Consider the following 22801-nt stretch of genomic DNA (forward strand, 5'->3'; position numbering starts at 1 on the left):
AATAAATTTAAATTGCTCAAATGACAACTATTTTATAGCTATTATTCAAGGATTGGGTGTGTAGCCCGGTGGGGTTGGAAGGGCGGGAAGATATAAAGGTTGTCGTAAAACTGACTGAACAACTTTTTATTTTTTACAGATTTTTATTAACAGATTAAAAATATAACACATTCACAACACGTCATCAACGTACTTTATTTAATTTGCGTGAGTCAGATCTTAACAGCCACTGTTTTGGAATGGTGACGACGTGACCGGACCGTCGATACAGTGTGCGTTTCGTCGTGGAAGTTGTTGCCGCGATGGCTGGCAGGAAGTCGATCCTGCAGAAGGATTCCGAGAGTCGCTTTCGTCCCTCTGTCTCTCTCGCCCTCATGGGGCGTCCCGCATAGGTGTAAGAGAGGTAGAGCGACGAAAACGACCTGCCCAAACAGGCTGCAGGGCGAACCCCGCCTTTGCAATAACGGGGGCGTGGTGGTGGGGGCGTAACACGCCGGGTAGGAAGTTGGAACGGGCAGCACCGCCAGTAGGAAGGTCCCGCTCCGCTCACAGTCTTGAAATCTCTTTGTCTTTGTCTTTCTTTTGGTTGAGGGGCTGCAGCTCGTGCTCCGAACCCGTCACCAGGATGACGGGCACCGAGGGCCGCTTGGCGTCGTCGTCGGCCTCCGGGGAGTTCCAGGGCTGCAGCTCGGACTGGGCGAACAGCGTGTAGGCCACGCCGCACACGATCACCTGCGCCGCCGTGATGCCGAACACCTTTTGCCACTGCTCCACCGTTTGCTGCACAGAGAGTGGGCGGCCGTCAGGACTGTCTGCATGAGCTGGGAAGGTCAGCCCCCCCCCCCTTTCCACCCCCTGACGGGGGAGCCACTTCGGCGCCCCAGGCAGCAGCATGTCATGTCTCCTGCAGAACCCCTGTTTGTTCAGCTTACGTTTTGGAATGTCAGCTGTCCGACTATGATGGGCGATATGAAGCCCGGCAGCACGGATATCATCCCGCTGATTCCGAGGATGATGCCTGCGGGGGGAAACCGTTGCGGTGTACAGTCAGAGGCTCAAAACAGCGGAGGGTACATAGAAGCTGCGAATGGTAAATGAAAAATGGCGTACTCGCGAAGTTGGGGCTGATGTCCACCATGCTGGCGAGGGGCCCCGTGGACACGGAGCCGTGCGCCGCCGTGGCCGCCGTCAGGCAGATGATGGCCGCCACCGAGTTGCAGCCCGTGAAAGTGAGGAACAGGATGAGCAGGCCCTGCACCACGTCACCTGGACAGAAAACCCGTTTTTCAATGCTAAACAGCGTTTGGCTCGGCCATGAGACGGGCTGGGATTCGAACCCGCGCGCCGTCCGCTTGCAGCTGCTTACAGAAGAAAGTGGCCAGCTTGCGCACGTTGGTCCGTGACATGAGGCCCCTGCGCAGCAGGAAGTCACCCAGCTCGGAGAAGAGCCAGGCGAACAGCATGCGGACGAGGTGGGGCAGCCCGGACAGCACGCCCGTCTGCAAGGCAAAAGAGGCACTCGAGTTAGAGACTTGAAGGTCAGGTTAGGCTGCACACGGAGCGCCACGCACCATCCGGATGTTCCAGCCGTGGATGTAGCGGAAGTAGGTGGGCGCCTGCGTCATGGCGGTGAAGAGGCCAAAGACGCCGCCCCACTGCGCCACGATGTTCATCCACACGGCCCGGGACGTGAGGATGGCCCTCCAGGGCGTCGCCATCTGCAACGAGCGAGTAGAGAGGCGCCGTCAGCCGAACGGTGCGGCGGTGCGGCGTCCGAGCATGGAGTGGCGTGGAGCGCGTGGAGCGCCGAGCGCCTGCGAAGCTCGGGTAGGCAACGCGTTGCAACGCCGGGCACGCGTGTCGGCGTGACGGCCTACCCCGCCCCTGCCGCCTTTACTGCCGCCGCCACGCCGCCTGCCGCCTGCCGCCTGCCGAGCCGAGGCGAGGCCCACTGCCTGAGGGTCAGGCGGCGGACAACGTGGATTTCGAGAGGGAGGTCCCGTCAGCCCGCCTCTCTCACAGGCACACGCGACGCCCCAGCGACGCCCCATGCGTGCGAGAGAGACAGAGACGCCGCACTTGCCTTCTTCTGCGAGACACTCTTGCCGAGGGAGTCGGTGATGTAGGTGAGCTCGAGCGGCGAGATGCGCGGGTGCTGCGCCGGCGTGTCGAAGACGAGCACCACCCAGAAGACGTACCAGACGACGCCCAGCGCGCCGCACACGTAGAACACCGACTCCCAGCCCCACATGTGGATGAGCTGGCCGCACAGCGGGAAGGTGAGTGCCGCCCCGATGGAGCTCCCTGGAAGCATCGCATCGCACACCCTTTGATTGCCGTAAAGTTACCCCTCAAGTGCTTCTGCGAAGGTTGACTCCGCGGCTCAAGTGCGCGACATCGCGATAGTCAATTGTTAACTGATACGCAGTTGACTGATATCGGATAATTGAGATAAGTCGCCACTCCTTCTCGGGACTCTGAGCCCCACGAGACGCCTCCAGAGATCCTTCTTTCGCTTCCCGCCGTTGCAGATCATAATTCCTCCCGCCGATGTGTCTGTCACTGCAGACTGATATCGAGGCTGTCTCTCTCCCACCCATGCGGCGCGCCCGGTGAGTGCGAGAGAGACAGTGCGACGACAACGCCGTCAGCCACTCCTGGCGATTGGCGATTGGCCTGCCTGATCCCCTGCATGACTGTGGACATTTGGCGCGGGCTTTTCAAATAGATGGAGAGGCCGTAAAATGGCTGGGCTGCCGGGGCTGCCGGGGCTGCCGGTATGACGAGGCGAAGCGGCGAAGAAAGTGCGACCGTGGCGCCGCGCCGTGCAGCGCATAGCGCCAATCCCTGGACTAGGGCGACGACGGGACTTCGGGAGTCGCGTCGGCCGGGCTGTAAACAGCGGCTAATCCAGAGAGCGATAATCGCCCAGGAATCGAGGGCCACGTGCACACGCGCTGCGCACGCGACGCACCACGCGACGCACCGGCACACTGATTCCGAGAGTCGTTTTGCTCTTGTCTCCCTCGGACTCATGTGGAGTCCCGTACACAGTGACGACATGACGTCTCTCGGAATCAGTCTGCAGGGGGGACAGCTAGCAACGCAACGCGGGCCGGCAACCCGGTCCAACTGGACGCGTGCGTAGCTTTGGGCTGCACTGTCAGAAACTTGTCACTGAGCGCGAAGAAACAGTTTGGAAGGAAGTCTCACCGAGATACGCGGTCACGAATTTGCTCCTCTCGTTTGGCGGGATCCACTGCGCCGTCATGTTGTGCATCGACGGCCACGCGAAACCCTAAAAAACATTTTTAAGACAATGTAATTTTACAGTGTAACTTTTGTAGACCTTTCCTTTTTGCTGCGAGGTTGAAAGCTTTCGCCGCACTCTAAAAAGTTTTCAGCTGAACTAACATGTTATGGTGGAGATTTTCTCCATAATACGGAAGAAATTCGACAAAATACCTCTACGGTAGGGTATTTTCAGACATAAATTAAAGTCAGCTGCACCACCATGAGTAGAGAATTTTCACCGTAATTACGGAAAATCTTTGCCATGAAACTTTTAGAGTGCACTCACCGCGATGAGGCCCTGCAGGAATCGCAGGGCTAGCAGCGCGCGGTAGTCCCAGTAGGCGACCACTGGCACTGCCAGCGTGAGCAGCACGGGGATGAAGTTGGCCAGGCCGAAGACGAGCTTGGTGCCGTAGCGGCGCGCCAGGACGCCGCCGGGCACCTGCATGAGCCAGTGCATCCAGAAGAACGCCCCCAGCACCAGCCCCTGCTGCCGCTCGTCCCAGTCGAAGCCGTCCTGGCCGGCCTGCCAACGTGCAGTTTCGTCAAAGCACCGTCCCAGAAGCCTTCTTCTGACTTCGGTTTTTAACGAGAAAGGCTGCTCACCTGTGTGACGGCTGGGCTCGGCGTCGAAGCGTTCCAGGACTGAGTCAGCGCGGTGGTGGCGTTGGAGGTCCAGAAACTGAGGGCGGAAGCGTAAAATTTAGCGCGGACTCGTGATGGCGCTCCGCAGCGCCCCGCTCCTCCAAAGTGCGAAGTGCGAGAAATACCCCGCCGTGCCGAGCTGGCCGAGCTGGCCGCCTCGCAGTCGGGCCTCCTCCCGGATCGCGCACTCGCCCACCAGCACCTCGCCGCCGGTCTTGTCCTTGGGGGATGCCACCATGGCAACGATGGCGATGTTGATGTTGATGCGGATCATGTAGTTGACGGCGAAGCCCATGAACACCAGCACCCACAGGACCCGGCGGGCCGTCAGGCACTCTGCAAAGTGTGTTCATGTCACTCAGGGTATGTTCCACGACGTGCTCCACGACGTGCTCCACGACGGCAACAGTCTCGGTGACGGAACGACGCGCGCGTCGGCGCCATGCCGGCCATGCAGCTATGCCGGCCACCTGTCACTTGGATTCGGTGATCTCACACGAGCTCACGCACGTCACACACTCCACGGTAGTGGCGAGGCTTCCTGGCGCGTGCCACGGCCATGGTCACGGCCACGGCGGCGAGGCTCGGCCCGGCGGCCCGTCCTACCTGTCCCCATGGCGGCGTCCTGGCTGTCCCTGCGAGTCCCTGCAGTCCCTACGGGTGCAACGCACAGGCCGGGGGAGTCGGCAGCATCTGTCTCGGAGGCCGAAATGAAGAAGGTTTGGCGGGCACTTGGCGGTGGCGGCGGGGAGCGGGGAGTGGGGCCGTCCGGGGCCGGGGTTCGGTTCGGCCCGAGGTTCGGCCGGACACGGCAAGTCGCAAGGTGCGCTTATCTACGGTTGATGATATCAGAAATCGCCATGCCGGCGTGCCGCCGCTGAAAGTGTATCGGTGTCGCTGTCACTCACCCCGACCTGCGCGACGCGTCCATGTGCGTGACGGAGACGGAGGGAAGGCGCCCAGGACCCGACCCCCGACTTGCGGTCCTGTCTTAGGGTGGCCGCATTGTCCGCCAACACCCGCCTGTCCGTCCGTCAGTCCGCCCGGCCGACGGGCCGCGCATGAGACGGTCGGCTTGTTATCAGCTCTGTCGCCCCCGCCACTCGGCACGGCGGGACCCAACCTCGGCAGACTCCAGGGTGACGTCTGCTGCACGGCAGAAGCGCGGACAAGTTGGACAAACCGGGGCTTCTGGTTGAACGGACCTAAAATTTAGGAGGCACGTTGTGAAATCGGAGTTTCTTTTCTCGGTGCAGCAATCCGCAGAGGGAATTTCGGGCGGGGGCGAATGGAGGGAGGCGGGGTTATTAAGGGAGGAGGGCAACGGAGTCCAGGAATGCCGTGGACGACGTCATGAAGGGAAGATCTAGCACCTCAATAACGCGCTGGCAGTGTGTGGGACGCGGCCTGGGGTAGGAGGGGGGGGGGGCTGGTAAATTCTGAGTGGGGTCCTGAAGAGTGGGAGTGCATGGAGCTGGACAGCGCATGGTGGCATTGCAGCGCAGCAGGACTCCTCTGGGCAACGCGCCAGCTCTGCGTTCTCTACGTTAGCAGTGATGAGGCCCTCTGCGGCCATTAGCAATGCTTTGGCAACGGGGCTGCACTGCACTGTAAGGCCACACGCACAGCGCTATACTTGGCTGGCTTGCTTGCATGCCACTCCGGCGGCGCCGTACCCTGCCGTACCCTGCCGTGCCCTGCCGCCCGCCCGGAAGGCGAGGCGAGACGGAACATGGGGCCGGCCGCCGGGTGACGTCACCTCATCCCCCGGCCGCGCTGGGCCCGGGCGGCCCGGGGCGTCATGGGGAGGAGCGGCTTAACTGCCTGCTTCGCGCTTCGCACCCCTCAGCCTTGACTCCCCCGCCGCCCCGCCGCCTCGGTCTGCGCATGCGCCCTCCAGCGCCGCCAGGGCCTCGGCAAGGGCCGTGCTGCACGGCGCAGTCCAGTCGACATAACCGGCACCCCCACGCCCCGTCGGCGCCTCGCCAGGGTGCCGCGGTTCACGGCGGCGGGGGGCGCGTCGCCGCGAGTGCGCTCTACTCCGCCACCCGCTGCTGACGTCACGCCGCGCTGTGGGGCGCGTCCGCGACGGCCGCTCTCTCGCCGTCCACGTGTGGGGTGGGTCGTGGGGCTGGCGGGGTCCGTTTCGCACGCAGCGCACAGAGGGCGCTAGCGGCGCCGGGGGCAGTGCGGGGCAGTGCGGGGCAGTGGGGCTGCCAAGCCCGGCCTGCCGAGCCCTTGGCCTCAGTGGGGACCGAAACCGGGGCGAGTCAGCTCGTCCACACGACGCCGTCGTCCTCCCCGGCTGTCGGCACCGCCGCCTCCCATGCCGTCGCCATGTTGACGCTGTCGGTGTCCAGGTCGCCGGCGTCGGTGCCGCGGGGTGACTCGACGCCGCCATGCCACCGCCAGCGGGGTGCGGGCGCCGCCGCCGCGGACCTGACCTGACTCCCTCCACCGGGTAAGTGGGTAGGCGCAGCTTCGCGCCGCGCGGTGCGGCGGCTGGAACGCGGACACATGCGTACAGCCGGGCTGTGACAGCGGGGCCCCGACGACCCCTACATCTTCGGGCCGGCGCGGGGCCGCCATCCAAGAGTTGAGCGAGCCGCGGGAGTGGAGGCGAGAGCATGGAGTGAACGCGAGAGTGAACGAGTGCGCCTGGACGCAGCCTCACTCTTGACCTTGAGCAGCGTAGCAGGCTTGCCACCCCCACCGTTTGTACTCCTGCTGCCCCCAAAGTCACAGGGAGAAAGAGAGACAGAGAGTCCTCTCGGGTGGGAGTCGTTACAGAGCAAGGCGTGGGCATGGCACACGAGGCCCACTAGGCGAGGCCCGTCCTGCAGATTCTGACAGACGCTTTCATCGCTCGGTCTCTCTCGCACTCATGGGGCATCCTGTACAGGAGTGAGAGAGACAGAGCGATAACGGCTGTAAGCCGCCAATAAAGTGACAATGCCGTCTGCCCTTTGCAATTCAGTCCACGATTACCGCGGCGTGTTAGGTAACGAGAGTGGCGACCGCAGCCTTGGTACAGCCTTGGTATAGCCTTGACACAGCGCGGTAGGTACAGCCGTGGTCCTTGGTACAGCCTCGCGCCAAGCCCCTTCAGACTTCAGCACAACGGCTTGTGGCAGCCACGCGCTGACAGAAAGAAGCGTCGAAAACCGATTTACTGACCCTTCCGTCCGGCGGGGAGTTGAACCCGCCCGGGCCTCGCGTTCACTTGGAAGGTGGCATGGCATGCAGTCCAGTCTGAGCACCGTCCTGACGTCCTGACCGAGCAGTGTAAAGTGCACCAGCGGGCGGCAGTTCCTCATTCCTCCTCCCCCTCGAATGACGCAAATGGAGGGCGCCTGATCGGAGTTTCGCGTTCGCGTCGTTCGCGTTGCACAAAGTGTACCACCAGTGTACCAGCACAAAGCGGCCGGCGAGGCGGAAGTGCCAAAGGACCGCGAAGAAGAGAGGGGAAGCGGGGGAGGGGAACAGGTGAGATTGCCGCCCCGGCGCTTTTGGGGACGCTTTGACCGCCTTCGGCGAGCAGGCCAGGGCAGGCCGGGGCAGGCCGGGGCAGGCCAGGGAAGGCCAAGGCGAGGGTAATAATGCATGGAGTGCACCACAACACCGCCAACCGCATCGACCGGCTAATGTGGCGTCGTGGATCGACTGGGCCATCGAAGGTGCCTCGACAAAAGCAAAGCAAGAAACAGAGGACAAGAAGCAGAGGAGGGAGGGAAGAGGAGGGGGGGGGGAAATAGAACTCCCCCATTTATCTTCGCTGCGCGTCCCTCGCAGAGAGTTTGGAGCACGACGCGCCCTTGTCGCGAGTTGCGCCGTGCTGCGCCGTCACACGGCCATATCGCGAACGTCAAGCTGCGCGTCGAGCCCCGCCCTGCTGATACACCGTGTGTGCACAATGGCCGACATGCTAATGTGTATGTGTATGTGCGTGTGCGTGTGTGCGAGGGGCGCGCGGTGCATCGCCGGGCACGCTGCCAGTCGCGCTTGCCCCGCATTGCCGTTCGTCGCATGTCACGGTCACCCTGAGCGGCGAGCGGCCACCGTGCGGCCACCGCGCGGCGCCACGGAGCCACCCCTTCCAGACGCCCAGCCAGGCAGCGCGGTGGTCAAGCGTGGCGTATTGGGTGTATTCGATTCGGGCCGCAGTCGCCTCCAGATCGCCGCCCCGCGCCAAGGGCTTGGCCGGCGGCTGGACTTTTAAAGCTTTCATCGCGGGGCGCCCGAAAGGCCGCGCTGGCTGCCCTTTGACTGGGTGCGTGTGTGTGCGTGCGTGTGTGCTGTATACTACATGGGGCTCTTGATTCTCGAAAGTAGGAGAAGATAGATGGTCTCAGTGTCTCGTGATAAACGACTGGCGATCAATGCGCTGACGCGACGCTGCTTGTGTCCTTGAATTATCCAGATGATCCGCCACCCCCGGGGCGGAGGCGGAGAGGGAGACTGAGGTCGTGTCTGGGAGGCAGCCCAGGCCCGGGACTGGGGCTTGGCGAGGCGGCGGCCGCGGTGCGGGCTAACACTTGCTGACACTCCGGCCCGGAGCCCCGGCAGCCCCGGCAGCCCCGGCAACAGCATGGCCCGAGCTTCCATCTCCGAAGACAGGCAGAGGTAAGCGAAGCTGGCGCTATTGAGCCGGTGGTCGATCGGAGAATCGAAGACCCGCCAGTGTCGCAATAAAGGGCCACTTTCTAACGGACAATGATTGTCGATGTTTCTGCGGCAGGCTGCCGGACGACGTCGCCACCAAGACGCCACTGGTGTGCTTCCGGCGGCTCCAAGGTTTGTATCGACGACCGCGCATCGATTCTCAACTTTGATTCGTCTCATTACTTTTTAACGTGGTGAACGTGGCGACGCAGATGGCGTGCCGGCGCGGGTCGTGCTGTACATGCTGTCCTTCACCGGCTTCCTGGTGTCCTTCATGATGCGCACGGACATCAACATCGCCATGGTCGCCATGGTGAGGACGCCGCCGCAGGACCTCGACGTCGTGGACGCCAACGGCACCGTCGGCCCGTCCGCCAGCGGCGCGTCCGAGCCGCGGTACTGCTATGCCAAGCGGGACACGACGGACGCCGCCACGCCCTCGCCGGTGAGGACGCCGCCAACACCGCCAACACCGCCAACACCGCCGAGACCCCGGCGTCGCCCACATCGCCGTGCTCACCTTGTGCTCCTGTTTCAGGGCGAGGAGGGCGAGTTCGACTGGGACGCGCGCACGCAGTCCGCCATCCTGGGGTCGTTCTACTGGTGCTACGTGCTGTCCCAGGTGATGGGCGGGCTGCTGACGCAGCGCTTCGGCACCAAGGTGGTGTTCGGCCTGTCGCAGCTCGCCACGGCCTCCTGCTCCCTGCTCATCCCCGTGGCCGCCGAGGTGCACTTCTCGCTGCTCATCGCGCTGCGCTCCGTGCAGGGCGTGGCCTCGGTAGGCGCCGACACTGCGGTAGCTGCGGTAGCACGCGGAGAGGAGAGGGAACGCCTTGCTGACGGGCTGCTCGGTTGCAGGGCTTGACGTGGCCGGCCATGTACGCGGCGGTGGGGCCGTGGATCCCGGCCTCGGAGAGGAGCAGGTTCATGTCGTCGTTTCAAGGTGAGCCTTGGGGCTGTCGAGCCTCCATCTAGAAACAGAGACCCCACCAATGGATTCCTCGTTCGAAGAGCAATCCATCGGTGGGTCATTCGGTTCGAGACCCATTTAGCGACTCTGGGGCTCAAAACGCGTCTCGATTTTTGACCGCCCCAACCGGTCTTCTGGCCTACTGTGCACAGGCTTCAGCTTCGGCATCGGGCTGACGTACCCGCTGTGCGGCTTCATCATCGCGCACTTCGGCTGGCGCGTCGTGTTCTACGTGACGGGCAGCCTCGGCATGCTGTGGTGCGTCTTCTGGTGGCTGCTGGCCTTTGACTCGCCGGGGCAGCACCCGCGCATCACGCCCAGCGAGCTGCGCTACATCCAGAGCAACGTGGCCGACACCATCATCGAGGGCAAGGTACAGTACGCAGGGAGAACAACTCGGGCCGCTTGACTTGGCTTCACGGTTTTTCTCGTGTTTTCTCGGCAGGGTATGCGCGTGCCCTGGAGGAAGATTATGACGTCACCGCCGGCCTGGGCCATCGGCATCACCACCTTCGGCCGCATCTGGATCCACTACGTGTTCATCATCCCCGGCCCCATGTACATGAAGACTGTGTTAGGCTTTAGCATTCAGGCGGTGAGCTGCCCGGGGCCTGCCCCCGTCCCCGTCATCCTGACTGCCGTTTACAGCAGCACCCCTGACGGCTCCTCCTCCTGTTCCAGAACGGCCTGCTGAGCGGCGTCCCGTTCTTACTAAGCTACCTCTCGTCGGTGGTGTTCTGCTACATCGCCGACAGACTCGTCACGAGGAACGTCCTCAGCCTCACCAACACGCGCAAGCTCATGACCGCCATATGTGAGTACCTCCACCCATGCTGTTAATAAAAACAAAAAAAAATCGAGTATCAATTTATACCTGTTGGTGCCGCAGCCCAAGTAGTGCCTGGCTTCCTGGTGCTCGCCATCGGCTACCTGGGCTGCCACATCGGGCTGGTGCTCGTCATCTGGTTCCTGGCCGTCACCCTCGTCACCGCCTCCTACGCCGGGGCCATGGCCAGCGTCGTCGACATCGCCCCCAACTTCGCAGGTAGGGGGGTAATCAAGTTTATTTAATCCTTAATTTTCAAAATTTTTATTGGTGGGTGAACAGCTTGTCCGATGGCCGAGAAAGTCTGCCGCCTGATGTGTAGGCATCCCATCGTACACGCGCTGCGTTTCTTGTTCCAGGCCCCGTCCTGGCATTTGCCCAAACTATACACATGACTGCAAGCTTCCTGTCTCCCTTAGTAGCGGGTTTCATCACCCAAGAAAGCGTGAGTATAATCCTCTATTTTACCCTTCCGAACACGCGAAATTGATTTTAACCTATTTGTCGCCTGTGCCTGCCGCAGCAATCATTGGAGCAGTGGAGGAAGGTTTTCGGCGTGTCGGCTGCAGTGGCCATTGTCACCTACACCGTGTTCCAAGTGTTCGGGACTGCTGACATCCAGGAGTGGAACTACCCTGACAGTATTGCCCCTAGCGAAACGGAGTCCCCGAGCGAGCCCCTCAAGAGACGATCGTCCAACAGTCGGGAGGGAAGTGACAACTTCGCTGATGCCTGATTTGGATCTTTTTGGCGTTTCATTTATTTCAAGTTTAAACCTATTATGTATTTAGCATTTTCATAACTTCTTGATATGTAATTTGCATTTATTTTTATTACTATATTGTAGTTTTTAATCATTCCTAGAGAGAATAGTAAAACAATATACATGATGTGTGAGGGCTGAAAGAGCGGTATGATGACAGTAGGTGGTGTGCAGTCTGACCCAGTTTACAATGGTAATCTTATCTGCCATAGTGGCAGTTTTGTGAGCAATTTTCTTCCCGTCAAGCTTTTTTTTCATAAACAGCGTGTGTACTAAAAATGTTCAGGGCAACGACACGACGCCACTTACTGACATGTTCCGCCAACTGACATTTTGAAGAAACTATAAATGGAGTTAATACAGGGTCCTGGCATTGAGGCGGCCTTTGTAGCGTCTTTTCCTATTGTGAAAATAATGTTCATGTAGTTTAAGAGACTGATTGGTAGACCTCTTGATATATTTCTAAATCTAGTACATTTCTATGGTGTCGACCAAAACCTCGTGACCCTCGTTATTTTATAGCCCAGTAGTTAACGTCAGATTAAAAGTGTGCTGGCTCGCACAAGAAATAAACATATTGCAGCAGTTAGTTTCCGAGTCGTGTTAAAATTGCCAATTTGAGTAAGAGTGTGTGTCGCGCCTAGTGTAGGCAACCCATTCAACATCAGAGCAAACATGAGCAGATTATATCGGAAGGGAAAGTGATTGAAAACAACTTGTAATTATTTTACCATTTATTCAAGTTCCTCTGTCATACATAAATACACAGGCAAACGTACACAGACACACACTGACACATGCAAAACAAAATCACTGAGATCTAGTTTTTAGGTGCTATGCACATGTAACGGAGAAACACAAGTTCAGAAACACACAGGTAAAAAAATAAAAAATAATAAATACTGAAAAAGTCAGTCTTGGATAATCGGCAGAGGAAGTCTAATCCACCTTCTGGATGTCACTGTCCTGCTCGTCTTCTGCCTGCTTCTCCGTCTGCTTGCCGGCGTCCTGGGCCAGGGCCTTCTTTTCGGCGTGGGCGATGGGGACGTTCCGCACGTTGGTCTCCTTCGGGGCGGGCAGGGCCTCCTTCCGCGGCGCCGTCACCTGCAGTGTGCCGTCGGCCGAGAGCCTGGAGGTGATGGTGTCCGGGTCCACGCCGTCGGGGAGCTTGAAGCGGCGCGAGAAGTGGTGGCGCACGAAGCCGTGCTCGTCCGGGTGCTCATGGCGCTCCTCGTGGTGGCCCTCGATCACGACGACGCCCTGGTCCTTCAGCACCTGCACGGACAACTCCTCGGGACGGAACTGCTGCACGTCCACGTCGATGGCCAGGGCGTGGCGGTCGTCGGCGGTCTTCTTCACGGCCTTCTTCTCCACGGCGGTGTTAGGGCGCCTGCGAGGGCGTGCCATGAGGTAGCGCGGGGCGTCGTCGCTCAGCAGGCTGAGCAGCGCGCGCCGGGAGTCGTCGCGGCCGAGCAGCACGTCGTCGAGGTCGTCGAGGTCCACGTCGACCCAGCGGCGGTACGGGTGGAACGGGTGGCGACGCGGCGCCGGCGAAGCGAACACGTCGCTGCCGGACAGGTCGCGGAGCTCACCAAGGATGTAGGGAAGCAGAGACATCTGGGGCAGAAACCGGACAGTTAGCACCACGACGACGAAGGGATTATAATGAACACGGTGGGCCTTGTGATGGACACTCGATGCTTACCTTTGTACTGCGAGACTCGTAAGACGGACAACTGAGGCGAGCGGGATACACAGCTGCACAAACTTCACAGACTTGGACGACTCGTGCAACGATGTGCGGAGTACAGGGACTTCAGGGAACAGGTCACTCAACAGTAGCCTTCAGCAACTCGCAGGAACAGCACTGAACACTGAACTGACAGCGGAGGGAATGCCAGGCACTTGGATGCGGTTTCGCGATGTGCGCTCTGAGAATGCTCCAACGGAACTGGCGGGGCCTGCCGCCCGGGCGGCTTTTATGAGAGCGCGCCCCCCGGCCGGGACGGTGGAGGGGGAAGGCTCGCGAAGCACCGCGAAGCCGAGTCGCGGCGCGCCTGGGAGACTCGGGATGGTTCGGCACCGCTCGAGAGGGTGGCTGGCGGGAGAGTGGGGGAAGGCGAGCGAGGGGTAGCGACACGCGCAGCACGGAGTATCTTCTCGAAGAGAGCGCGGGAAGGGTCGGCATCTTTCGAGAGGGAGGCTGAGTGGCGGGGTGGGGGGCAAGGGAGGGACGCGCGTCCCTGCGCGCAGCGTGGAGCATCTTCTGGAAGGGCCAGGAAGCAAGGGTCAGCCCAGGTCAGCCGGCACATGCCAGAACAGTGGAGAGGGCTGGCCGCTTCCTGACTTGAACGCAACTGCACACTGCAAACAACTGCAAACACAGTGGTTTGCTGTGTGATATTTTCAGTGCCTTTGGAATCTCTTTGGTTTGGCCAGCGATCCCTCGGGCGCTGGAATATAGAACCTGGACATCACAGAGAGGGGGTTGACAAAGAAAACAGTATCAGTCCATACTCAAATCAGGAAAACTAGAGCCGGCGCCAGCTTCCAATCCCGAAGTCATTAGCACAATAAGAAATGTGTAGCAATCATACCAGAATCGTTTCATGTCCTTTGAAATTTACTGAATTTATTAAAATTATAGATAATGTTTTGATTACATGAGTTTACTTTTGATTCCTTGATTACTATGCATATTTAGGAGACTATAAGCGATTATGTTGATTAGGATTACTCGAGATTATTTGAGCGTCGGCCTCGGAACGCAGTCAAAGTGTCGAAAATCAAATATTGTTGACTTTGGGCGGCCGCACTGCACTGCGACCAATCTAGCTGCGGTCAATGGCCTCCCTCAGCGCTCTAGTATACCCCACTCAGGAAGCCCCGCCTCAGGAAGGCTTTGACCGCAGCTAGTTTGGAAGCAGTGGCCGCTCGCAAATATGGTCAAAAAGTGATAAAATCGAAAGTGGCCGTTTTTGCTGACTTTGCAGAGCCACTGCTTCCAATTTAGCTGCGGTCAAAGGCCTTTCTCAACGCTCTAGTATTCTGAAGACCCAACTCTTTCAAGCCCCGCCTCGGGAAGGCTTTGACCGCACCTAGTTTGGTAGCCGTAGCCTCTCAAAGTCGGTGAAAAAACGATTGAATCTCCAAAAGTATGATTGTGATTATGTCGGATTATGTGTTCACTGATTCCCAATGGACGTTCACTCATTTTCTCGAGTTGGTTACCCCTTGCTGCACCCAATGGACAGGCAACCCATTCGGCACTAAAAAGATAGGGATGAATATATTGAAAAAATTAATAAGGGGTATGGAACTCCGAATATTTTTATTCTTTTCAATTCTCTTCAATATTTGCGTTCTTTTCGATATTTCTATTAGTTAGATCGAAAACAGGCATAGTTCAAAAATATGAACATTTCAATGTGTTCAATTTATCAATAAAACAAAAACAAAAAATCAGGTCACCGTCGAATTAAAGTAGGTCCTCTGCAAACTCAAGTGTGTAGAGCAGCTTCCAAGCACACTCTTATTTACAGCATACTTGCTAGGCACAAACTAAAATAAAGTGTACATTGCATGTACACGCTAAATAAGTGTGTACCTGGCAAGTACACTTAAACTGGCCCATGCTTTTTAGGACTAATCGAGTGTATTTTAGCGTGTACTTGCAAGGTACACTCTTATTTACCGTGTATATGCCACGCACACTCTACTTTGACGTGTGCCTCGCAAGTATGCTGTAAATAGGAGTGTGCTTGGAAGCATGCTTCAATAAGAGTGTACTATGTACACACTTTAGTTTGCAGAGTCCCTTGGAATAGACCAAAAAACCGAATATATTTACTATGATGAAACATCTTGAACGCTTACTCTTGGCATCGCCAGAATATTCGCGACGAGTGGAGGGAGTAGGGAAGGGGAGGTCCATTCCCCCGCCACTCCTGCTCTGACCAATCAGAGCGCGCGTCGAGAACATTCGAGAGCGCCGAGAAAGCGCGCGAAGCAGCGGGACGGTTTCGAATCGGCGGCTGCCCCCACCACGCGCTGGGCCGCGCATAAAAGCAGCGCGCGCCGCTCGCCGGCAGTTCAGTTCTCAGCGAGCTATCAAACGATTCAGAGCGAGTGCTAAAGCGAGTCAGAGCTTTACCAGAGCTATTTCTCTGTGCATCGACGTTTAGAGCAGTGATTTCGTGATCATCAGCGAGGCTTCACATCCTCCGAGTTACCAAGTTTCATCGAACCTTGTGTTTTCAACCGAGCCAGTGAATCATCTCAGTCAAGATGCCAGCCGTGGGAATCGACTTGGGCACTACCTACTCCTGCGTGGGCGTGTGGCAGCAGGGCAAGGTGGAGATCATCGCCAACGACCAGGGCAACCGCACCACCCCCAGCTATGTGGCCTTCACCGATACGGAGCGCCTCATCGGCGACGCGGCCAAGAACCAAGTTGCCATGAACCCCAAGGATACCGTGTTCGACGCCAAGCGACTCATCGGCCGCAAGTTCGACGACCCTAAGATCCAGCAGGACATAAAGCAGTGGCCCTTCACCGTGGTCAACGAGGCCGGCAAGCCCAAGATCCAGGTCTCGTTCAAGGGTGAGCGCAAAGTGTTCGCGCCGGAGGAGATCAGCTCCATGGTGCTGACCAAGATGAAGGAGACTGCCGAGGCGTACCTGGGCAGCACCGTGCGCGACGCGGTGGTGACGGTGCCCGCCTACTTCAACGACAGCCAGCGGCAGGCCACCAAGGACGCGGGCGTCATCGCGGGCCTCAACGTGCTGCGGATTATCAACGAGCCCACCGCCGCGGCCCTGGCGTACGGCCTGGACAAGAACCTCAAGGGCGAGCGCAACGTGCTCATCTTCGACCTGGGCGGCGGCACCTTCGACGTCTCCATCCTCACCATCGACGAGGGCTCCCTATTCGAGGTGCGCTCCACGGCCGGCGACACGCACCTCGGCGGCGAGGACTTCGACAGCCGTCTGGTGAACCACCTGGCCGAGGAGTTCAAGCGCAAGTACCACAAGGACATGCGCTCCAACCCCCGCGCCCTGCGTCGTCTGCGTACCGCGGCGGAGCGCGCCAAGCGCACCCTGTCCTCCTCCACCGAGGCCACCATCGAGATCGACGCGCTGTACGAGGGCGTCGACTTCTACACCAAGGTGTCCCGCGCGCGCTTCGAGGAGCTGTGTGCCGACCTGTTCCGCTCCACCCTGGCCCCGGTAGAGCGCGCCCTGCAGGACGCGAAGCTGGGCAAGGGTGACATCCACGACGTGGTCCTGGTGGGCGGCTCTACGCGCATCCCCAAGGTGCAGTCCATGCTCCAGACCTTCTTCAACGGCAAGTCGCTCAACCTCTCCATAAACCCGGACGAGGCGGTGGCGTACGGCGCGGCGGTGCAGGCCGCCATCCTGTCCGGCGACCAGAGCCAGGCCATCCAGGACGTGCTGCTGGTGGACGTGGCGCCGCTGTCCCTGGGCATCGAGACGGCGGGCGGCGTCATGACCAAGATCATCGAGCGCAACGCGCGCATCCCCTGTAAGCAGACGCAGACCTTCACCACTTACTCCGACAACCAGCCGGCCGTCACCATCCAGGTGTACGAGGGTGAGCGCGCCATGACCAAGGACAACAACCGCCTGGGCACCTTCGACCTGACGGGCATTCCCCCCGCACCACGCGGCGTGCCCAAGATCGAGGTCACCTTCGACATGGACGCCAACGGCATCCTCAACGTGACCGCCAAGGACACGAGCTCCGGCCGCTCGCAGAACATCACCATCCGCAACGACAAGGGCCGCCTGTCCGCCGAGGAGATCCAGCGCATGCTGGACGAGGCCGAGCAGTACAAGGCTGAGGACGAGAAGCAGCGGGAGCGCGTGGCCGCGCGGAACCAGCTCGAGGGGTACGTCTTCAGCATCAAGCAGGCTCTGGACGAGGCGGGCCAGAAGTTGTCCGAGCAGGACCGCGCCCGGGCACGCGAGCAGTGCGACGCCACCCTCAAGTGGCTGGACAGCAACACCCTGGCCGAGAAGGAGGAGTACGAGCACCGCCTCAAGGAGCTGCAGCAGCAGGTGCAGGACGTCATGACCCGCCTGCACACCGGCGGACAGGCAGGACCTCAAGCACAGGGCTGCGGCCAGCAGGCTGGCGGCGCCCACCGCAGCGGACCCACTGTCGAGGAGGTTGATTAAGTAGTTTCCAATAGTTTCGAAGTTAGAGTTAGTTTTTTAAAAATCATTCCCATTTTAGATAGTTAAATCATCTGTCATTTAATTTATTTGTTTGCTTGGACTGTGATTATACTTGCCACCAAATACTCTACCTATTATGACTGATTATGTTTAAGTTTAGACTGTACAGCAGCATTTTAAAACTGTCAATTTATGTGTTAAATTGTATGTACACCGTTGCACAGTTTTTTTTTGTCTTCATTAAAAGTAATTTAAGAATACTATCCTTGACTTCTTCTTCCAATTTACCCAGTCACATCTAACCACAATACGAGTAGACAAAAGTCAAGACAAAATAAAATCTGAAATGGATCTCAGCAGTGAAAACTAAATACAGATGAAACACTTTAAACACAACAGCTGAACAGAACTGACTTAAAAAGACTTTCAAGATAAAATTGATAAACAAAAACTAAGGCATTCCATCTGCCACAAGAGTTGAAGCCCTAAGAGTAAAGTTGAAACAACTCACCTCAGAACAGACAGAATAATGGGATCAAAAACTGACAGAAAGAAATTCATCATAAGCTAGAGAAAGAATTTTAGCAGTTTAATATCAGGAAATTGCACAGTCAAAATAGGACAACATAAAAATATTTCTGAAATAAAAGTACAGTATAAAAATTCTCTTCAACAAACACTTCTGGAAATGTCCAGCACAACTAAAGAAGATACAAAAGTATTGGAGTTGCAGTGATTCAATCACCTGATTTTAACTTCATTTCTAAGAAGCATAATTTGCTTTGACGAGTTGGCTTTAAAACAAAAATAACAAGCTTATCCTAAAAATAATCACAGCCTTAGCCTTAGGAAACTTTTCTCGATGTCTTGTAGTGGACAGAGATTGACTACTGTCCCGAAATTGCCATTGCCCAGTAACAGTAAATGTCAAGATCAACATAACTGAAGAGATTGCGATTTAAAAACATTGACTAAGACTTTAATTGCACATTTCTCAAGACCACCTTATGAAGTCTTTTAAAATCTAAATACAAGTAATAGACAAGACTATTTTTCAACATGTAAAATAGTATTTGACTTGTAACAGATAATTCTCTGCGGCAAAATATTTGTACCATATTGTATAAAAAATACATTCATTCGTCCTTAGAAATAAATATTTTGATTCCAACAGTTTAGCCAAATGTGGCTGTTTGAATATACTCAGAGATGTTTGAATGTTTGCATGTAATGTTCACAGTGTTAAAAATCTACTTTTCAAAAATAAAAAATAAAAATACATCACAGATAGCAAAATGGAACATAGTTTTTCCTACAAAATGTCCAAGTTGAATCCTAGTTAGATAAGAGAATAAAAGTCAGTTGTATTCATTTCATTTACTATTGGGTTTCAAATCAGCAAAAACCTTGTTGCATTTTAGCTGTAAACTCATTTCTTGGATGAAGTTGGCGACATTTTGAGCTTCTCGCTCAGCTCTCTTTGAATCAAATACTACCACCATGAAGACTCGAGGATCAATGCTGCTCATGAAATAGGTACACTGGTCCTACAAAAAATTATTCACATAAGACCTCCAGTAATATCAATACCCTCAAACACATAATGTAGATCCAGGCCCAAGCAGCTCACCTTCAAATTAAAAGTGTGGCATCGTTTTTCATTGGAAGATAGCGCTAAACTCTGCTCCATGATGGCTTTGGTCACATAAGGCATGTGTACAGGTGGTTTCTGATAGAAACAAAAGAATATAATTCAGTAAGAAAAATCAAAATTTAAAAAAAAAGTTAAAAACTAAATCTTGTAAGTAAATAATTAAGCAGGTAAATTTATTCTTACCATGGGATAGCTGACCATGATGGGAAAGCACTCCATATCCTTTGGAGCTTCCACTGGTTTGTTTGGATGGTGATAGCCTGGCCCACAGTAGTCTTCCAACCCTCTGGCATCCAAAACCAGCATTACAGCAGTGCAGGCAGCATCATATTTCTTTTGAAAGCTCTGTATTCTTTGAAAGAGAGAGAGAGAGAGAGAGAGAGAGAGAGAAAAATTACGTACAAGTCACAACTCCTTCTTATAAAGATTGTATTTCCAAATGTATGTTGTGACTCACCTATGGTAAGGGTCAAAGGCTTGTTTACCGCTAAGGAATTTCATGTCAGCTGCAGTAGTTTGCTGAGCAAGAATACCATGGAAATATAGAGAAAACTTGCTCACTGAAATATTTTTAAACTTAACAAGCCATTGAACAAGCATCGGCTGTTGGTTTGTTTTCAAGAATGAAGCACTGAATCCAAGTTTCCACACCTGAAAAGTTGAGGGATGTAACAAGTGATAAGAGGAAACATTTTTTATTAGAACAAGAAAATAGGATTTAGAAAAAAAAAATCATTTACCTCCTTGCTTTGCAATGTCCGCTCCCATGCTGAAAGTCGAGTGTTTGCGCCATGTAAAGCCATCAGTGAGGGCAAAAAATGCCACGATTGCATTTCAACCTGAGCCTTCAGAAGATTAACTAGAATCTCACATTCTAAGCTGGAATTTATTCAAAACTAAATTAGGACAGTGGAAGCTAAAGTGACTTGATAGCAAGAGAAATACTGAATGAAAGACCTACTTAAAGGCTGTCTTGACTGATGTGAGAGAGATGTGGGTGAACATTAGTGAGAATCGGTCTGCAATATCTTCAATAACATTCAGCATGTCTTCAAAACGCACGTGTTTGCTTGTACCCACTTGATACATCTTTTCATAGCTGAAGAAGAACAGTCAAGGAAACCAAGAACATATACTTGACTTAAAGCTGGGAAAAATTTGAAAGAGGTTTGGGGGAGTGGTATTCGTGTTAAAGGATACAAATCTATAAGCTCTATACGAGCCGACAGAAACTGGCAAAGTTGGCTTGATACTGTGGAAACAGCACGATCATTACGTGCACACTCTTCAACTCGTCGGAAATCAGATCGCATAGTGTCATACATTGAGCGTAGAGAATTCTGGGAAGGATGTAAAAAGATTTTTTTAATTTCAAGCAATACGTCATTTTGTTTAGGATCATCAAAATTTTTACAACTTACATCTTTTCTGAGGAATCCTTTGTTCTTTGTAACCATAGATCCTAGATCCAGGTATGATCGTTCCGCTGTTGCAAGAGGTGAAAGGTGAGTCAGCAACATACCCCAAGGGCCGGAGGTTCCTTGCTTTATTTCACGTTCTTTTTCCTAAGCAAATAATACCGAAAAGTTGCGTGACGTCGATGAACAAACAACCAATGGAACACAAAGAAATAAACATAACCTCTTTTTGCCAGTATTAATGGTTTGAGTAGGATTGGGATAGACATCGTAAGGGATGTAATGAACACTGTTAGCTTTGGGTGAGAATTGAGGCACTACCACAACCTTGCATTCAATAATTTTAAGCAAATATTGGCGATGATATCGTCGCCTGTTGCAAGGTAAACAACACCCGCCAGAAGCCAGCACCCAAGGGGTGGGCTTCAAATACGTACCACAACCTCTTTGGCCTTATCAAAGCACAGCTGCGCCACATTCGTAAAGAACATTGACAGTATTTCTTCTTCGTAGTCCATTGTGTTAACGCTAAAAGCGTAGACATGTGGAGAGACAAGAGCGTGTGGGGCGTGTGGTCTTCAGTGTGTTGCAGACAACCCAGCAGAAGTCATAAATCAGCTGTGAGGCGCGCTGGTGGCAGTTCCACATTCACGTTCACATTCACCAAATGGCGCAGTGGCGCAGTCCCGCGGCAAGATTCGGAACTACACCTCTTGTTTGTGTTGTTTGTGTTTGTGTGGGTGAAATTACCACTTTACGAGTGGCACCAAAATTGTATTAAAATGTCAAACATCAGTACCGGCGAAAAGCTCATTGCGTTAATTGATGATATAGAATTGATTTCGAAGTGAGTATGGGATGTTTCTCCATTTGATCTTTTAAAACTTGTTGAGACATGTTACTTAACCTAAATGATTGAAACAAGTGTCTATTTTTTTTCAAACCTTCTCATGCACCGGTCTTTTAACAAATTGTTTCCTTCTTTTATGGTAAAATTTCTCGTTCATGCAATTCTAGGGAAATTCTCGAGAACACCATAGCAATGAAGCATCAGAAAATGGCTGGAGGTGAGCAGGTTCAACTGACGGAACTTTTAGTTAACAAGGATAATGAGCTGAAAGCCTCTTTAGAACGAGCTCGTGAGCAGGCACGAGTTGAACTGAAAATGGATGCGCTCAAAAATGAAGTAGAAAGACAAGATTGCCACATACGTAACTTGCAAAGGCAACTGAAAGAAGCGGAACAGATTTTGGTTAGTAAACATGACTTACATTTTACTGTTTCCTTTACCACCGTCTTTTAGAATCTTGCATTATTTTCACTCTTTCTTCCATTTATTTTACCAGGCAACTGCTATATATCAAGCAAGGCAAAAATTAGCTTCCATTGCAAAAGCTAACAAGCGACCAGTCCCCTCTGAAGATCTCATCAAGTTTGCTCATCGCATATCTTCTTCACATGCTGTATGTGCCCCTCTTACTTGGCAGCAAGGAGACCCCAGAAGACCTTATCCTACTGGTAACTTCCCTCTTAAATTGGATCACCTCATGATTTGCTGGGGCTGCGTCTCTTTAACTTGTTTTATTCTCCTTCAGATATTGAGATGCGTCAGGGCCTTCTTGGAAGGTTAAGCAATCTCCCCATGGCGCCCCAGCCTGGTCTCGCAGATCTGCACAGCCTTCCTCCTGGAGCAGGTATGTGTATCAAATATAGTTTGATCAAGTTAATCAAGTATTATTTATTTTTTAAACCTTTTAACAATATATGCACTTTTCATCTTTTTGTTTATTATCATTTCAGAGCCAACTGTTTCTACGCAGAATCAATTTTCATGGCATCCATCTGGAGACTTGCACATGAATGTCCCTGGTCAAGGTTCTGTTGCAATGGAAACACGAAATCACAAGACAGAGGAAGACGTTGAAGTCATGTCAACAGATTCAAGTAGCAGTTCATCAAGTGATTCTCAGTAATAATAAGTGTACTAAACATGTTTGTTCAAGTGAAAACAACCACTCTCAGCAGATTTCTCTGTATGTGATGGTGTTGTTTCAAGCCAATTTTCTGAGCTTGATCTGTCATTCTAATTATTTTACTTTTAAAGCAGAACAACAAACAAAAGAAAATGTCACTGTGATACAGTTACAGCAGATTTCTTTTTTCTTGTATATACAATGTGATATTATGTATATTTTTAGCAGTAAGGCCTTCCTTAGTTTTTTCAGGATGATGTTTCTTGTCCAGAAAAATGAGCCCTGAATGAGTATGTGATGTCTCTTTCTGTACGCTGTAAAAAGTTGGATCACAAGTGGTCTGGAATACAATTTTTGAACTTGTGGAATTATTGTTTTCCATTATGCACTTATGT

The 22801-nt window shown here is 54.2% G+C and overlaps 6 protein-coding genes across 7 annotated transcripts; 3 read left to right on the top strand and 3 right to left on the bottom strand.

The window, feature by feature from the left end:
• Positions 1-170: 170 nt before the first annotated feature.
• On the bottom strand, positions 171-4706 carry LOC117647980 (sialin). Its single transcript, XM_034390018.1, has 11 exons — positions 4546-4706; positions 4065-4275; positions 3901-3976; positions 3581-3820; positions 3214-3298; positions 2084-2304; positions 1572-1718; positions 1367-1499; positions 1111-1266; positions 933-1018; positions 171-780 (listed from the first exon to the last, which is right to left on the bottom strand). Exons 1-11 carry the CDS (start codon positions 4553-4555, stop codon positions 547-549), a joined length of 1599 nt encoding a protein of 532 aa, XP_034245909.1. The 5' UTR covers positions 4556-4706; the 3' UTR covers positions 171-546.
• Positions 4707-6204: 1498 nt separating this feature from the next.
• Positions 6205-11885, top strand: LOC117654488 (sialin-like). Of its 2 annotated transcripts, none has more exons than XM_034401153.1 (12): positions 6205-6400; positions 8360-8562; positions 8678-8733; positions 8814-9046; positions 9140-9379; positions 9460-9544; positions 9724-9944; positions 10017-10166; positions 10253-10385; positions 10461-10616; positions 10757-10842; positions 10921-11885. In XM_034401153.1, the coding sequence occupies exons 2-12, from the start codon at positions 8528-8530 to the stop codon at positions 11131-11133; spliced, it is 1608 nt and encodes a 535-aa protein (XP_034257044.1). In that variant the 5' UTR covers positions 6205-6400; positions 8360-8527; the 3' UTR covers positions 11134-11885. The 2 variants fall into 2 exon arrangements, with proteins under 2 accessions (XP_034257044.1, XP_034257045.1); XM_034401154.1 differs by lacking the exon at positions 6205-6400 and adding an exon at positions 8092-8209.
• On the bottom strand, positions 11882-13123 carry LOC117654491 (alpha-crystallin B chain-like). The gene is made up of 2 exons (XM_034401157.1): positions 12866-13123; positions 11882-12777 (listed from the first exon to the last, which is right to left on the bottom strand). Exon 2 carries the CDS (start codon positions 12775-12777, stop codon positions 12100-12102), a length of 678 nt encoding a protein of 225 aa, XP_034257048.1. The 5' UTR covers positions 12866-13123; the 3' UTR covers positions 11882-12099.
• A 2119-nt stretch (positions 13124-15242) lies between these two features.
• Positions 15243-17624, top strand: LOC117654487 (heat shock protein 68-like). Its single transcript, XM_034401151.1, has one exon. It carries the CDS (start codon positions 15448-15450, stop codon positions 17359-17361), a length of 1914 nt encoding a protein of 637 aa, XP_034257042.1. The 5' UTR covers positions 15243-15447; the 3' UTR covers positions 17362-17624.
• A 304-nt stretch (positions 17625-17928) lies between these two features.
• LOC117654489 (KICSTOR complex protein C12orf66-like) lies at positions 17929-20951 on the bottom strand. The gene is made up of 9 exons (XM_034401155.1): positions 20871-20951; positions 20437-20580; positions 20216-20355; positions 19977-20114; positions 19756-19894; positions 19473-19666; positions 19199-19367; positions 18992-19090; positions 17929-18908 (listed from the first exon to the last, which is right to left on the bottom strand). The coding sequence occupies exons 1-9, from the start codon at positions 20949-20951 to the stop codon at positions 18735-18737; spliced, it is 1278 nt and encodes a 425-aa protein (XP_034257046.1). The 3' UTR covers positions 17929-18734.
• A 164-nt stretch (positions 20952-21115) lies between these two features.
• LOC117654490 (mediator of RNA polymerase II transcription subunit 4) lies at positions 21116-22774 on the top strand. The gene is made up of 5 exons (XM_034401156.1): positions 21116-21280; positions 21451-21685; positions 21780-21951; positions 22029-22127; positions 22234-22774. Exons 1-5 carry the CDS (start codon positions 21216-21218, stop codon positions 22404-22406), a joined length of 744 nt encoding a protein of 247 aa, XP_034257047.1. The 5' UTR covers positions 21116-21215; the 3' UTR covers positions 22407-22774.
• The last annotated feature ends 27 nt before the right edge of the window (positions 22775-22801 follow it).

Source organism: Thrips palmi, unplaced genomic scaffold (assembly GCF_012932325.1).
Source record: "Thrips palmi isolate BJ-2018 unplaced genomic scaffold, TpBJ-2018v1 HiC_scaffold_10, whole genome shotgun sequence".
Lineage (NCBI taxonomy): Eukaryota > Metazoa > Arthropoda > Insecta > Thysanoptera > Thripidae > Thrips > Thrips palmi.

Bases quoted from the DNA above. Each gene is read 5' to 3' on its own strand.
- LOC117647980 (XM_034390018.1), bottom strand. The intron at 3,821-3,900 runs GTGAGCAGCCTT...GCACGTTGGCAG, and splicing joins CGAGCCCAGCCGTCACACAG to GCCGGCCAGGACGGCTTCGA. The intron at 2,305-3,213 runs GTGAGACTTCCT...CGATGCTTCCAG, and splicing joins ATTCGTGACCGCGTATCTCG to GGAGCTCCATCGGGGCGGCA.
- LOC117654488 (XM_034401153.1), top strand. From the start codon at position 8,528: ATGGCCCGAGCTTCCATCTCCGAAGACAGGCAGAG. The intron at 8,734-8,813 runs GTTTGTATCGAC...GTGGCGACGCAG, and splicing joins GTGCTTCCGGCGGCTCCAAG to ATGGCGTGCCGGCGCGGGTC. The intron at 9,945-10,016 runs GTACAGTACGCA...TTTTCTCGGCAG, and splicing joins ACACCATCATCGAGGGCAAG to GGTATGCGCGTGCCCTGGAG.
- LOC117654491 (XM_034401157.1), bottom strand. From the start codon at position 12,777: ATGTCTCTGCTTCCCTACATCCTTGGTGAGCTCCGCGACCTGTCCGGC.
- LOC117654487 (XM_034401151.1), top strand. From the start codon at position 15,448: ATGCCAGCCGTGGGAATCGACTTGGGCACTACCTACTCCTGCGTGGGC.
- LOC117654489 (XM_034401155.1), bottom strand. From the start codon at position 20,951: ATGGACTACGAAGAAGAAATACTGTCAATGTTCTTTACGAATGTGGCG. The intron at 20,581-20,870 runs GTACGTATTTGA...TTATTTGCTTAG, and splicing joins ATAAGGCCAAAGAGGTTGTG to GAAAAAGAACGTGAAATAAA. The intron at 20,356-20,436 runs GTAAGTTGTAAA...CATCCTTCCCAG, and splicing joins AAGGATTCCTCAGAAAAGAT to AATTCTCTACGCTCAATGTA.
- LOC117654490 (XM_034401156.1), top strand. From the start codon at position 21,216: ATGTCAAACATCAGTACCGGCGAAAAGCTCATTGCGTTAATTGATGAT. The intron at 21,281-21,450 runs GTGAGTATGGGA...ATGCAATTCTAG, and splicing joins GATATAGAATTGATTTCGAA to GGAAATTCTCGAGAACACCA. The intron at 21,952-22,028 runs GTAACTTCCCTC...ATTCTCCTTCAG, and splicing joins CAGAAGACCTTATCCTACTG to ATATTGAGATGCGTCAGGGC.